At 38.5% G+C, this 14,486-nt stretch overlaps 1 protein-coding gene across 1 annotated transcript; it reads left to right on the forward strand.

Moving 5' to 3' along the window:
- The first annotated feature begins 8,499 nt into the window (after window positions 1-8,499).
- LOC124151936 lies at window positions 8,500-13,874 on the forward strand. Its single transcript, XM_046524635.2, has one exon. The coding sequence runs from the start codon at window positions 8,624-8,626 to the stop codon at window positions 9,935-9,937; it is 1,314 nt and encodes a 437-aa protein (XP_046380591.2). The 5' UTR covers window positions 8,500-8,623; the 3' UTR covers window positions 9,938-13,874.
- Window positions 13,875-14,486: the final 612 nt, after the last annotated feature.

Raw genomic sequence — 14,486 nt, forward strand, 5'->3', positions numbered from 1 at the left:
ACTAATTGGCACTAATGACATACCGGGGTAGTCCTTGCTAAACTGCCCAGTAGTTGAGGTACCATCAGGACCATCAGACCAGTAAAAGCTGCAACTAAATTACCAAATATTGGGATATATTATTCCTGAAAAAAAATAGTTTCAGATACAATTTTTGCCGATGCTTGCATGAAAATCCTGTAAAGTTATACTGTTGGGTGTGTCTTGACCGAATCATCGGTAGATTCCAAGAAAAGGTGTGTACAGCTGATTGCTGTTTCCGGCTTAGTTTACAAGAAAATACACAAGGTAATCTTAATCCCTGGATATATAAATATGCCTAGCAGAACAAAAAGAATACAATTTAAACGGTAAATCAACATGTCTGGTAATTTTTTATCTCAAATTTCGAATTTGTACTGACTAAGTTTCTCATCACCCGCTCGTTTACCAGAATTCGCTGAAGGGGTAATTTTTTTCTGCGCTTGACATTCGATTTTTTTCTCTCCAAAATACTGAATCCACTAGAGGGGGGTGTGCATTATACATGGGTGCGCACTATACTCAAGAAAATATGGTAGTAGGAATTTGTTTTAAGGGTTTTGCTGTATGTTATTACAAGGACTAGTGGACTAAAACTGTTTATCAGTACAGGGTTCCCTATTGATACAGTGCCATGTGTAAATCATAATGACATGTTTCAGATCCGGCACTGGTGCCTGAAGGGTACACTTAGAAATCACATGACAAAAGTACCTTGAGATAATGTTTGCTCTTTGGAGACGAGAAATTTATTTCGCACATATAATCCGTACAAACACATTTAGATTTTCATTGAAAAGTTTTCTGGTGGGCTCACTTAGTTCCAAAGGGCACACCAGGGTATGAAACTCCCAAAAATTTCAGCCAGACCACAGGACTGGCTAGCTGAAATACTTGCCAGCCCTGACCAAAACCTGCCTGCCCACTATAATCATATGTTTCTCAGGATAAGCTAACGGGGTTTCTTTTTGGTTACATTTTATCATTCATCTTTACATGTGAATTAATGATTATCATCGGGAAATATTTAGAATATTGTCACATATGAAATATAACCCGACCGTCGGGCAGGGGGATTTGAAAATCTGGCAGCCCGAGTTGAAATCAACCCGTCTCGGACGGTCAGGCAGGCAGGTATTTCGAACACTGGGCACACATAAACATCTTTAGAAGTGCCCCATGGCACACTTGAAAAGACTTCAGTTCTACCCCTGCAGTATATTATGCAATAAAGACATCCGACAAACTGTCATAAACAGTACATAAACTCAGTACTGGGAACACCACAAACTAAAGCTGACATTTCCTGCATGTTTTTACTAATGAGAAGTTATTCATATATACTGAATAAAAGAAACTAGGGATCAGGAATATTTGGGGGATATGTATTTTTTAGTGAAGATTGAACACACACTTTCATCAAAATAACCCCCTGAATATCCATGATCCTTAACTGTTTTGGTTCAGTGTATCCTGCACGATCAGGTACTATCATGTATCAAATGGCTGAGTAAAAACATTGCACTAACCCATTGGTCCGACCCTCGTATAACAAATGCATAGGTCTGACGGACATCTCCAAGCCACGCCTACATGGATACTGTTGCTAAGTCCCCCAAGCTTTCAGCTGCTGAGCAGTTAAAATGGCGGAAAGCTGCTTTATTGAATCAGTCCAATCACTTTCCATATTTTGTGAAACAAAAATGTCCCATTACCTTTACATTTTGCATGAAAAAGAACCATTAAAGTTCAAACTTCTAAATTGAATGACGTTTCCATAACAACGAGATTCAAAGCAACAGGTTGCTAGGTTACAATAATCATGGCGCCAGATCACATTCATTTTGATTGTAGGTTCAAGTCAAATCAACAGTAAACATAAAAGAAATTAGATATGACAGATCATTTTCCATAACACATACATAACATACTATAAGTTTATTTCAGGGGTGGAAAAATCAGCAAGTCAAATGTCAATAACAAGAATATGGCCTGACATTAAACACATTGTGCAACATCATATTTCAGACTCCAAAACCTATTATTAGGTTATACTGTTATACACGTCTTGTCAAACCTTCACAGGTTTGTCCACGCTACATGCCTCCAACACTCTGCAACTTTGCAGTGTAATGGCTCAGCCCAGAAGTGGGGCGGTCGGGTAGCCTAGTTGTAAAAGCATTCGCTCGTCACGCAGAAGACCCAGGTTCGATTCCCGACATGGGTACATTGTATGAAGCCCATTTCTAGTGTCCCCCGCCGTGATATTGCTGGAATATTGCTAAAAGCGGTGTAAAACCATACTCACTCTCTCACTCACTCACTCAGCCCAGTTCCAGCGGGCAGGAAACCAGTCAGTGCTCGGATTAAATCAAAACGTCAATAATTATCGTGTAACGTGCTACAGCCTTGTGGCCATCTACTCCAACAACAGTAGGGTTCTCACTTCCATAACTAATGCATGGCCTCATATCACTGTTTGACTGAAGAGGCCGGTGTCACGAGTACACTGCATATCAGCCTTATGAATATTATGTTTAACCACATTGTTTATACTTGAAATAAGTATTGGTAAGAATACATACTCATAATAAGTTAGATCAGTGACACTGTTTCCAATTTAGATTTTTATGAAAATTATGGCTTGACATATAGATAAATGCTGTTCAGCAATAGCATGTTCCACCCCTGTAATGTTACACTGCTTAAAGTTAAACATGAAAGTTTAATAACATTAATGTTAAAAGTTTAAAATTTAGGGGGTCCCTTGATTCAAGGACCACAGGGCCCCCTTAATTTCAAACACTGCTGTTAGTCAGAGATTTAACAACAGTGTACATGATATAGAAGCAAGCTAATCAGATTGTCATGACTTCAAAATATAATACTGTACATTCACATATTTCTCATTGCACCAAGTTGAAAAAATCAGTATTAGTCACCAATCTAATTAAAATCAGATCTTAGTTCTCGCAACGCTTAACAAAGATCTGAGGACATCCCATTACGGGTCACGTCAGACCGACCTTGCGCGAACTTTGACTGACCAATGGAATGACCAATCAGAAGGCAGCCTTCTCGTGCTTTACGGCACTAATTTCAAATTGGCGAAAACGCTTTGCAACATATTTTGACAAATTCTCGATCACAAATTTGAATCCTAAACAAAAGAACATTCTGGAATGGCTAATAGATGGTCTAGATTGTATGGATTCAGTCGTTAAACCGGTAACTATCGTTCAGAATACCCCATGTTAAAGTTGTTGTATGATTAGAAATCACATTCCGACTGTCACTTTAATGATCTGGTAAGCGACGCTCTGATTGGTCTGATGAAAGGTCGTTCTGACGTGACCCCTAATGGGATGTCTTCAGATCTTTGTTTAGCGGTAGCGAGAACTAAGGTCTGATTTTAATGAGATTGTATTCGTCACAGACATGACAGGTAATGCATAGCCAGCAGCAAAAGGCTGCCACAATTAAAGCACTTTGTGGTATATACGGTAAAAAGTGACAATACAGCACATGGGAGACTGTGTTCAACATGTTTACCCATACACAACATTAATAAACTGTGATGAATTGTATACAGAACGCACATGATGCTATACCCTTCCTTTAACAAAAGAGGGCGTATCTACGATACTTCCATGATTGGCGTGGAATGCTGGGAACTAGAACTGTAAAACTAAAACAGTTACCGGTAAGTTAGAAAATGATCCTGATCAAATTTAGGATCTTCAGTCATTAAAATGTGACTGAAAAAATATAAAACCCGGAATTGAGATTTATTCTGAGATTGTATTTGCAAGAGGATCTTCAGTCATTCAAATGTGACTTAGAATTAAACCCTGGAGATGAGTGAGTGAGTGAGTGAGTGAGTTGGGTTTAACGCCGCTTTTAACAGTATTCCAGTTATATCACGGCGTGTCAGCTTAATGTGGGAGGAAAGCCTGAAGTGATGCAGGTCTCAGACGTTTACCACTTCGGTGAAACCCACGAGCACGGGTATGGTGCTGACAAACCTAGAAACATAATTGGGGCGAACCGGGATTCGAACCCACAATCATAGGTTTCTGGCGTGCCCAAGGGACGCAACTCTGAACAGCGAATCGCGGCGCCTTAGACGACTGGGCCACCCGTGCCCCCCTGGAGATGAGAATTGAGAAATGTATTTGTGTATTCAAATAGTGATGACTTTTTTTAACATACCTGAGGAAACCAGTATTTTCACTTGTCACATGATTACAATCTCATTAAAATCAGATCTTAATGCTTGCTATTGCTACACAATTGTTTAGTGGTAGCAAGTATTAAGATATGTTTTTTTAGATTGTTTTGACTACTTGTAGAGACAGATGACACTTGCCTCTGCTCAAATGGGCAATTTCAAGAAAAATGCATTATTAAAACATATGTCATAACTTGGCATGACCAAGGACGCATCTATTGCACAGTGTTGATTTGTTTGTTGTTTAATGCCGCACTCAATTGAGTCAGTACCAGACAAACCAGGGATTGATATCAGCAAAGAACCAATCTGTCTTGGTAAGATGACATGCTGTAATCCAAGTCACTGAGTGTCACCACTCTGTTCATGAACTCATCTGGTATGACAAGCATCTGGTATGACAAGCATACGTTGCTGGTGACCAAGTCTCACCAACCGATGATTAAGTCATCTGGTATGACAAGCATCTGGTATGACAAGCATCTGGTATGACAAGCATACGTTGCTGGTGACCAAGTCTCACCAACCAATTATTAAGTCATCTGGTATGACAAGCGTATGTTGCTGGTGACCAAGTCTGACCACCTGATTATTAAGTCATCTGGTATGACAAGCATCTGGCATGACAAGCATACGTTGCTGGTGACCAAGTCTCACCAACCAATTATTAAGTCATCTGGTATGACAAGCATCTGGTATGACAAGCGTATGTTGCTGGTGACCAAGTCTGACCACCTGATTATTAAGTCATCTGGTATGACAAGCATACGTTGCTGGTGACCAAGTCTCACCAACCAATTATTAAGTCATCTGGTATGACAAGCATCTGGTATGACAAGCGTATGTTGCTGGTGACCAAGTCTGACCACCTGATTATTAAGTCATCTGGTATGACAAGCATCTGGCATGACAAGCATACGTTGCTGGTGTCCAAGTCTCACCACCCGATTATTAAATCATCTGGTATGACAAGCATCTGGCATGACAAGCATACGTTGCTGGTGACCAAGTCTCACCACCCGATTATTAAGTCATCTGGTATGACAAGCATCTGGCATGACAAGCATACGTTGCTGGTGACCAAGTCTCACCACCCGATTATTAAGTCATCTGGTATGACAAGCATCTGGCATGACAAGCGTATGTTGCTGGTGACGAAGTCTGACCACCTGATTATTAAGTCATCTGGCATGACAAGCATACGTTGCTGGTGACCAAGTCTCACCACCCGATTATTAAGTCATCTGGTATGACAAGCATCTGGCATGACAAGCATAAGCTGCTGGTGACCAAGTCTCACCACCCGATTATTAAGTCATCTGGTATGACAAGCATCTGGCATGACAAGCGTATGTTGCTGGTGACGAAGTCTGACCACCTGATTATTAAGTCATCTGGCATGACAAGCATACGTTGCTGGTGACCAAGTCTCACCACCCGATTATTAAGTCATCTGGTATGACAAGCATCTGGCATGACAAGCATACGTTGCTGGTGACCAAGTTTCACCTGGAATCCCCTCTGGCTGTCTTGATATTATTGACAATTCTACCATAATACTTGTATATCCACTGAATTACATACAACATTCATTATATAACGTGACACACAATACACAGTGATACACATCAGAAAAATCATGTTCAGTGCAGCTTTTGATATTGATTTAAAGGCTAAAATCTATTGTTTTATATTTTTATCAACATGTAATCTGAGCATGCTGACTGGCTCACTACAGTTGACCTTTCTGACATGGCTAGATTAATAGGTACTGGGAGATCAGATTTAACACTGGGGGTAAATTTCAATACACGTCTAACATAAATCTATTGTGTTTTGAATATTGAGATTTGAAACCTCTGAAATTAATTTGAAACCAATTGAGTCAGTGTGAGGTTTCAAATGGATTGCAATACACTTTCATGAACAACATAATCAATTAAAGTCCTCTAAATAACCATGGTAACAAATACAATGAAATAGGATTGCCTGGATCCTGGAAGCACAAACACAGCAATGTTTTCACATAGACCATTACAAATACTGTAATCAAGATATACTGAAGGGGATCACATCAATGATGGGTATATTGGATGATATTTTGATATGAATTGACTGGCAGCAGGGCATGCATTACAACATGTAGGTAGGACTCGCCTCAAATCATACAAAAAATATGAAAGAGGAATAAACACAACAAACAAATAGATAATACTCTTGAATTCCAGTTCATCAAGAGAAAACATTTTTCCAAGCTAGGCTATTTCACAGGGAGGTTCCTTCAGACACAATCAGGTTTGTCTTAACAAGATTAATTGTAAAAAGTATTTAAATCAAACCATTTCTGCAAATAGTTTAAAATGTTTAAGATGGGTGAAATATGGTACAAAAAGGAATATTAATATTTATCAGTTGGATAAGCAATGATTTGATAACTGTTTACTTTTCTGCATTTAAAAATTAATTTTTAATGTGACCACCATTTACAAATCACATATTGTATTCACGAAATTATAATATTATGAACCATGTACATGGTTTATCCCACAGGTTCCAGCCTCTACAACCAGCATGTATTCAGGCTCAAAAGAGTAACGTAGTATGTACTTTGAGTTAAACATGTTAAACATTTCACTGACAAAAACAAAATCAGTTTAAGCACGAATTGACAAAAAGTGAAAGAAAATATTAACAAACAAGATTTACTGTGACCATTGATATTAATAATTATATGTTGGAATCATCCACAACATTTACACAAAAATCTGTCTGTATTCTTTGATATGTCTCTGACACATGGGACACAGTCCATTTTCTTCTCTCAGCCGCTGGACACAGGTCAGGCAAAGATGGGTGTGGCCGCACGGAAACACAGCAACGTTCCGTTCTCTGTCCAAACATATTACACACAGAGTGGTATCGATATTCTCCTCTGCCCTAGGTGGTGCCGCACCATCGTACAGTTCCCGTTCCGTGTTCCGAACATTGTCATCACGCATTCTTGTTCTATCTGCTTCTTCTTGGGAGTTGGCTTCATTTTCATTCTCGCGATTCTCGGCTTCAAGTTGTTGGGTGTCATCATTTGCATCATCAGGAATATCCCCAGCCACAATTTCTTGTGCTTGTGGACGTTGAATAGTCTCTGCCCTGATTTCCTGAGCTTGTGGCCGTTGAACTTCGCGCAGCCTGTCTGTTTGATTTTGATTTCCACTTGCTCTGTCGTTTGCATTTATTCGTTCTCCCACTACTCTCCCTATGCGCTGTCGTGCATTTTCATTATCATTACGTGGGCGTCCTTCTGGTTCGTTCCTACGATTTTCCCTCGGAGTTCTATTATTTTGTGTTCTAACATTCTGTCTGTTATCCTGGTTTTCTGGAGTTTGTTCTGGAGTCTTAGACCTGAAAAAATATCCTTTATGATCAAAGTATAAATACACTGAACACAGTAAGAACAGCCAGCTTAGCGTGTTTGTTGTCTTGTCTCCCATTCCAAATATTCCTCGAATGAGCTGTGTCAAAATCCAGAACAGGAACGAGAGGAGGGAGGAAAATGTCTTGAACAAATATGGCACAAACTGCAGTATGCTTGATAAAACATACGTAACAATGTTTATCACAAATAAAATAATGATGTATGCGAGTTTTAGGATAAATTCTGCCAATGCTACAATAAAGTCAAAGGTGTAGCGGAGACCTGACGTCAGATTGGGAGGCATAGCGTAGTATATCTTCAATGTCACACAAACGCAACCAGCCACTGAAATCAGGAAAGATCCTGCAACCAATGTAAACAACATGGCTTGCACGCGGTATATTCAATTGCCATTGTCAGTTTTTTTTATCAAAATCCCTGATTAAGCCAGATCTGATGCCTATTTGAACACAGCGCAATTTATGCTATCAAGCCGGCACCATTTTACTGCAAAAGGTCTTCTTGACATGTATAAATAGATGCATCCCTTAGCTTCTTTCGATACACGGAATTCCCTTCCGGTTATGTCATTCTCTTAATGTTTTCCTTACAACTACTTACATAAATTCAACCATAAATGTTGAGATTTCAATCAAGTATCATATAGAAGTTTATTATCTGTCCGAACTGTATAAGAAAAGACAGGATTGCGTTATTGTAAGTCAATTGAGCTTCTGTTTCACGTCTAAGTCATTTGTTCATCCCATGAAATTCTTAAAGCATAATAAGTTGTATCTGATAGAATTTCTTTTCGAAACCGGAAACAAGTGCCCGTGCTCTAGAAAAATGGCGTCGTGTCAGCGTACTTGCAGGTTCTGTTCAAGTGTTTATCATTTTTTCAATAAACGGAAACAGAACTTATGAAATTCAGAAGATAATTGCTAACACGTGTTACAAAGATGGTCACTGTGGAAGCAGTATCTCAGGGATTTTGTACATTTTGTTCAACGATGTCCCAGACCGTAGCAACGATCTGTGAAATTGTCAGTTATGTTGTGTATACAAACTACCAAGTTATGTCGACGGTGTGTCATTACGCATCGTTGATTGTCACAACACTTGCCTGGGCGTTAGAGAGGATCGTCTGTGCAACAATGGACGTAGGACATCACATCTTTGACTTCGCAACAGATTTGTTTGGGTGTTTCTGCACTCTCTGTGCCCTTATTTGGAGAATATTATTGTTGTTGTACAAAGTTGTTTGTTTTGTTTTGACTGGAATTGAAACAATTGCAGTGTGCATATGGACTGGAAGCTATGTGACTTTAACAACCTTAAAGCATTCTGCAACAGATGTCATTGAAACGTGTGGATCTACATGGAACTATGGTATTGACATGTCGAGAAACTTTGTTGACACTGTCGTTGGCGGTTTCTCAATGATTGGAACTTTGACAGTATCTATTGTCAAAGGTGTCTTCAGTGGCCTTGGGTATGGGTTTGCATCCTTGCTTGAGTGTGTGTGGAAACTTGGAGACAAATTGTGCAATGCCTGGGACAATGTGACAACAAATCTCTCAGAAACGTTTACGTTCTCAAAGGAAGTGTACCTGGGTATTCTGTTGTGTTGTATGTTTTATGTCATCGTATCCGAGCTGATCAAGTTTTTTCAGAACAGAGGTTTTTCATTTTTGAGTTGGTGGCGACGAGGAGTGAGAAGACAGCACCGAAGGGCACACAATATATTTGATATTGACAATGACTTTGAGAGTGACTTTGATTTTGATGATCAAGACTATGAAAGTGAAGAGAATGAGTATGTCAGTGATGACAATGAAACATTGACAGGAGGTAGTGATGATGAAGATGGGAGTGATGAAGATTCGGATGATGATGATGAAGATGATGATGAGAGTGAAGGGTCTTTGAATTCTCAAACTTTTTCCTCAGATGATAGTGACCATGAAATTGAAGTCCAGCTCCCTAGTCCAGCTGAGAGGTACAGTTTACGGAGTCGATCTTCCACACCAAGCAGGGCACAGAAGCTGGAAATGAGTACCCATGAGTATGAAATTGAAATTGAACGAGAGAAAGACAAGAGGAAATGTGTTGTATGTCAAGATCAGACGAAGTCAGTTCTCATTTTGCCATGTCGGCATATGTGCTTGTGTGTAGACTGTGCAAATCGAATTGTCCGATCTCGATTGATAGAAAGACGTGTTTGCCCATTATGCAGACAAAGAATTCAAAAGGTTATGGATGTATTTGTGTGATAGAGAGCTTGATAATTGTAACCATGCTACCTGTGAATGAATCTTTTGAAAGGTTTCATACTCTTCACTTTTGAAATATGCTGATTCAGGTTTACAAATTATGATGTGATATGTCCACTAGTCTGAGACGAGTAAAATAAGAAGGGAATAGTGACATTTCCTTGTAAACTTCTACTTTCCCATAAGGTAGATGAAACTTTGTAGAATATTATCATTTTGCGCCAAGAAAAATAAGATAATTTTACTACCTTGACAACATGGTACATGTACTGATTGCCTGTCATAAGCAAAAGCTTAGTCATCTTAGCATGCTTAGTGCTATTACCATTTCATTGAATATCATGTCACAATACCTTGTATAACTACTGCCAACAATAACTTATGTGTCATGTAGTTCGTAGATATATCCTGTATATATATCATTATTTATGTGTCTGTACACAGTTGTAGTAAGGGTCATCTGTAAATACAATGCAGAGCCTATGGTGTAACCATGGTAACAGTGCTACCAAATTTATTGACAATAGACTGCAACACAGTCAGATCATTTTTTGTTTCATAAACAGTTTCATTCCACTCAAATCAGGAGCAAGTTATGTTTGTGTACATGATGTATGCTATGTTTTGATTATTTCTCGTTTTTCATCATGTTCGGCTAGATTATTGTTTGGGGCTATCACATAATCAAGATAATGGTCAGTGTAATTGATGTTATAAAGCATGCAATCCAATTAACTTGGTACCACAATACGAGAAATATGCAAATGAGGTCATCTAGTAGGAACAACTTGTCGTAAGAACTGTTCATGTACATCTGATGCCCACTGGGGGCGGTCGGGTAGCCTAGTGGTTAAAGCGTTCGCTCGTCACGCCGAAGACCCAGGTTCGATTCCTGACATGGGTACAATGTGTGAAGCCCGTTTCTGGTGTCCCCCGCCGTGATATTGCTGGAATATTGCTAAAAGCGGCGTAAAACCATACTCACTCACTGATGCCCACTGGCTCCAAAACCTTTGCATACAGATTCCGAAAACTTTAGGTATGGTTTCCCGATGTTTGAGTGCATATGTAAATGAACATAGCTGGAAATCATTTGGTGCTGTATTATAAATAGGGCAGTCATTGTCTTCCTGTTATATTAGTGAATGAAAATATGTCTTAATATTTGATTATTTTAAGATTGACAAAGATATTATTTACCTTGTGTGTTTCTCTGTCATAAATATAGATTAGGAATATAACATATGTGTTAAGCTTTACAAATGCACGCATATATTCATGGTTTAATGATACGGTTCTACAGTACTGTATTGCGATAGGAGGCCCATGATACAATACATCGAGATACAACCCTTATATCATCATATGCAAGTGATGTTTAAATAGTTGTCATGATTAACGTGATTAATGTGTATATTTGTCAACTACTCTCCATATTGATTACACAGTAATATATCAGAATACAATGGTGTTTTAGCTGAATATCCACATTGTTTATATGCAGTTAGCTAGCTTCCTAGGGACTCTGGTGAACTATATCATGTGTATAAAAAGAATCCAGAGTACTTCGGTATGTTAATCCTCACACTGCCAGCACCATACCCAGTACAGCTGAGTATCACCTGGTATCTTGCGAAACGATTCGTATCACGATATGGACTGACGATACTACTGATATCACGATACACCACATCAAATAGTAAGAAATGATGAAATCACTGAAATTCAGCTCTAAAACTCTTTCTTCATACATTTATTTATTTCCACCTCATAAGCTTTAACAAAGAAAACCGCATGAACAAAGCAGTTTTATTTAAAAGGATGGCTATGAAATGTAACAGATAGTCGGCATTTCCTCAGCCACCATGTCCCTATGCTCTGCCATTTTTAGAGGTGGCACAATGCCACTTCTGCCATTATGGGAGGTAACTCTATTAATTCCTGTTCTATTTATAGCATATTTTGATCTCACAAACTGACGATTCAAGTATCTTGTGTACATAAGTATTGATGATATAGGCATCGGTGAATTGTTACAGCCCGAAATTCCAACATCATTATAGTGGGTTTCAAGGTGGATTTTCCCTTTAGCATGTTTAGTAAAACTGGTATTGGTATTTAAACCAACATTAAACCCCAAATCTCATAGCTTTGATGAGTGCTATTCAGTTTTATAAAGATAATAAGTTTCAAACCTATGCTTATGCTCTCAGGTATACGGCAGTTCCTTCATCAGTGTTCATTGATGTATTGATTGCTCTGAAGGGTTATGATTGACTATGATTGAAGGTTATCATTCAGAGCATCTGTGATATTTGTGGTAGAATTATCATTAGTTATCAAGGTTATGATACACTTTATTAGCATAATTAGTAGTAGTGGGGCGATACACCGATGCATCGGTCGATCGCAATTTTTGCTTCTCAATCAGGTATCGATCACATTCGCACACAAAGTATCGTTTCTAACCTTAAATGTATTCACACTGTCAATCTATGAACAGAGGCCTCATCTTAGATAAACATGTAAACAGAATATGAGACCTTTTAACAACCCAAGAGAAATGAAAATGATCAAAGCAAAAACAAAGGACTAGATGTCCATGAGGATTTATGATATTAAATTTTGAAACATATGTCAGTTGAAAGTAGTCTGTACCAAAAAAGGGGGCTTAGGTGTCCAAGTGTTCCAGAGCAATTCATTCTTCAGAATTGTGTCCCTTGTTTTTTGTCGCTGATATTGGGTTTGAATCCAATTGTGATGCTTGGTTTGTCAGCACAGTACCTGTGCTTGTTGGTTCACCAAAGTGGTAAACGTCTGGGCTTTCCTTCACATGAAGCTGAGATGCCCTGATATGACTGATATACTGTTAAACCAGCTCACTCTCTCACTGCAATAAAACCTTATTGACTGGTAGTCTGGACTTGTCCTTTGGCATGATTTCCATAAGACTAAATGGCCTATATTTTACAACATAATCGTCTATGTTATATAGTCAGCATATAGAGCTCACCAAGTCCTGTTGCTTAGTCAGTGTAATAATAATATGGTCAGTTCAAATTAAGTACTTGTTTTCAAGAAGCACCTGTCATTTTTTAGCCATTTTCTAAAAAAGACAAATATATTCTAAGGAGGAGTAATAAAGTCTATTATAAATTTTATGTCAAAATTTACGATTCCATTGACATTTTTTACAATATTTGTTCTTACTACTACTACACCTTGTACACCAAGGACTTCACCAGAAGGAAAAGTGCAGCTTTTCATTCTCTAAAACAGGTGCCTGTTATGCACAAAAAAGGGCTAAAAATATGACTATGCCCAGTCCAGTAATATATTTGTCCCTGATCTTTTTTTTCACATTAAAAAAACCCAATTTAGTTTGTATGGTCTAATTTAGTTGTATTATGCTAGTGATGAGCTGTGTTTGTGTCGTAATGATTAGTATGATCACTGCCAATACAAGCTGATTGTCATGAATTGGTTTGCTCTCTTGTACATATAAGGGACCACTTTGTGGTATGGTTGTCATGACAACTGCTATGACCCTTTTCATGCTTTTAAAGTTTACACTGAATATGGTATGCTTATGATAATGTGTGAAATTATGTTACCATGATCAGTTTGGTGCAACTGTTATTGAAATCACTTTCATGTAAGGTTTATGGATGTGCATTTTGGTGACACAACTGTTTGAAATACACATAATTAGTTATACTTTGTTGCTTGTTTTTTGTTTCAAAGATTCGTTCCAGGAGGTCTGGACACGCCCCTTTTGAAAACCAAATGTGGTATGTTGTAGGCAGTAACATTATCTAGAGGGGATTTTGATACTTTGGACCTCCCCTTTTGAAAATGCTGGAACTGCCCTTGCAGTTCTTGTCTGAGTTATGGTCCTAAACCAGTTTCAGTCATCAAGCTGATCAACTTCTTACTACCCAACTTTTTTTGTGACCAGACAAAATCATCAATATGTTTATAAAAATATGGAAACAAAAAATGGTTCCCTGCACAAGCGTTTCGCAGAGTTGTCTTCACACCTGCTTTAATTATGCCTTACAGATTCCTAGATATAAAACTCCATAAGCTAGCCATACTCCTAAACATGTGACATGCATAACTGGGCCCCTGAAGAGAATAGGTCTTCAGCAACCCATGCTTGCTGAAGGGGTCAGGTGGTCAGACTCGCTGACTTGGTTGATGGATGTCATGTATCCCAATTGCCTTGATTGATGCTTATGACGTACATCACTGGATTGTGTGATCCAGACTGGATTACAGACTGCGTCATATAGCTGGAATATTGCGGAGTGCTACGTCAATAAAGAAAGAAACAAACAAACAAATCATCAGTTGTCATAAAAAACGATAGTTATAGAAGCGATTACTCAGTATACAACTGGTCCGACGACATATTCAATCAATATGCTCCGTTGATACAGGAAAATATATACAACTCTAAAGAAGTTCAAATGCAACTAAAGTGAAAAAAATGACTGTGAATACCAATTTTCCAAGAAACATTTAGTAAATTTCCAATAGAAACAAA

Source organism: Haliotis rufescens, unplaced genomic scaffold (genome assembly GCF_023055435.1).
Source record: "Haliotis rufescens isolate VD_foot unplaced genomic scaffold, xgHalRufe1.0.p SCAF_8, whole genome shotgun sequence".
In the NCBI taxonomy this organism is placed as follows: domain Eukaryota; kingdom Metazoa; phylum Mollusca; class Gastropoda; order Lepetellida; family Haliotidae; genus Haliotis; species Haliotis rufescens.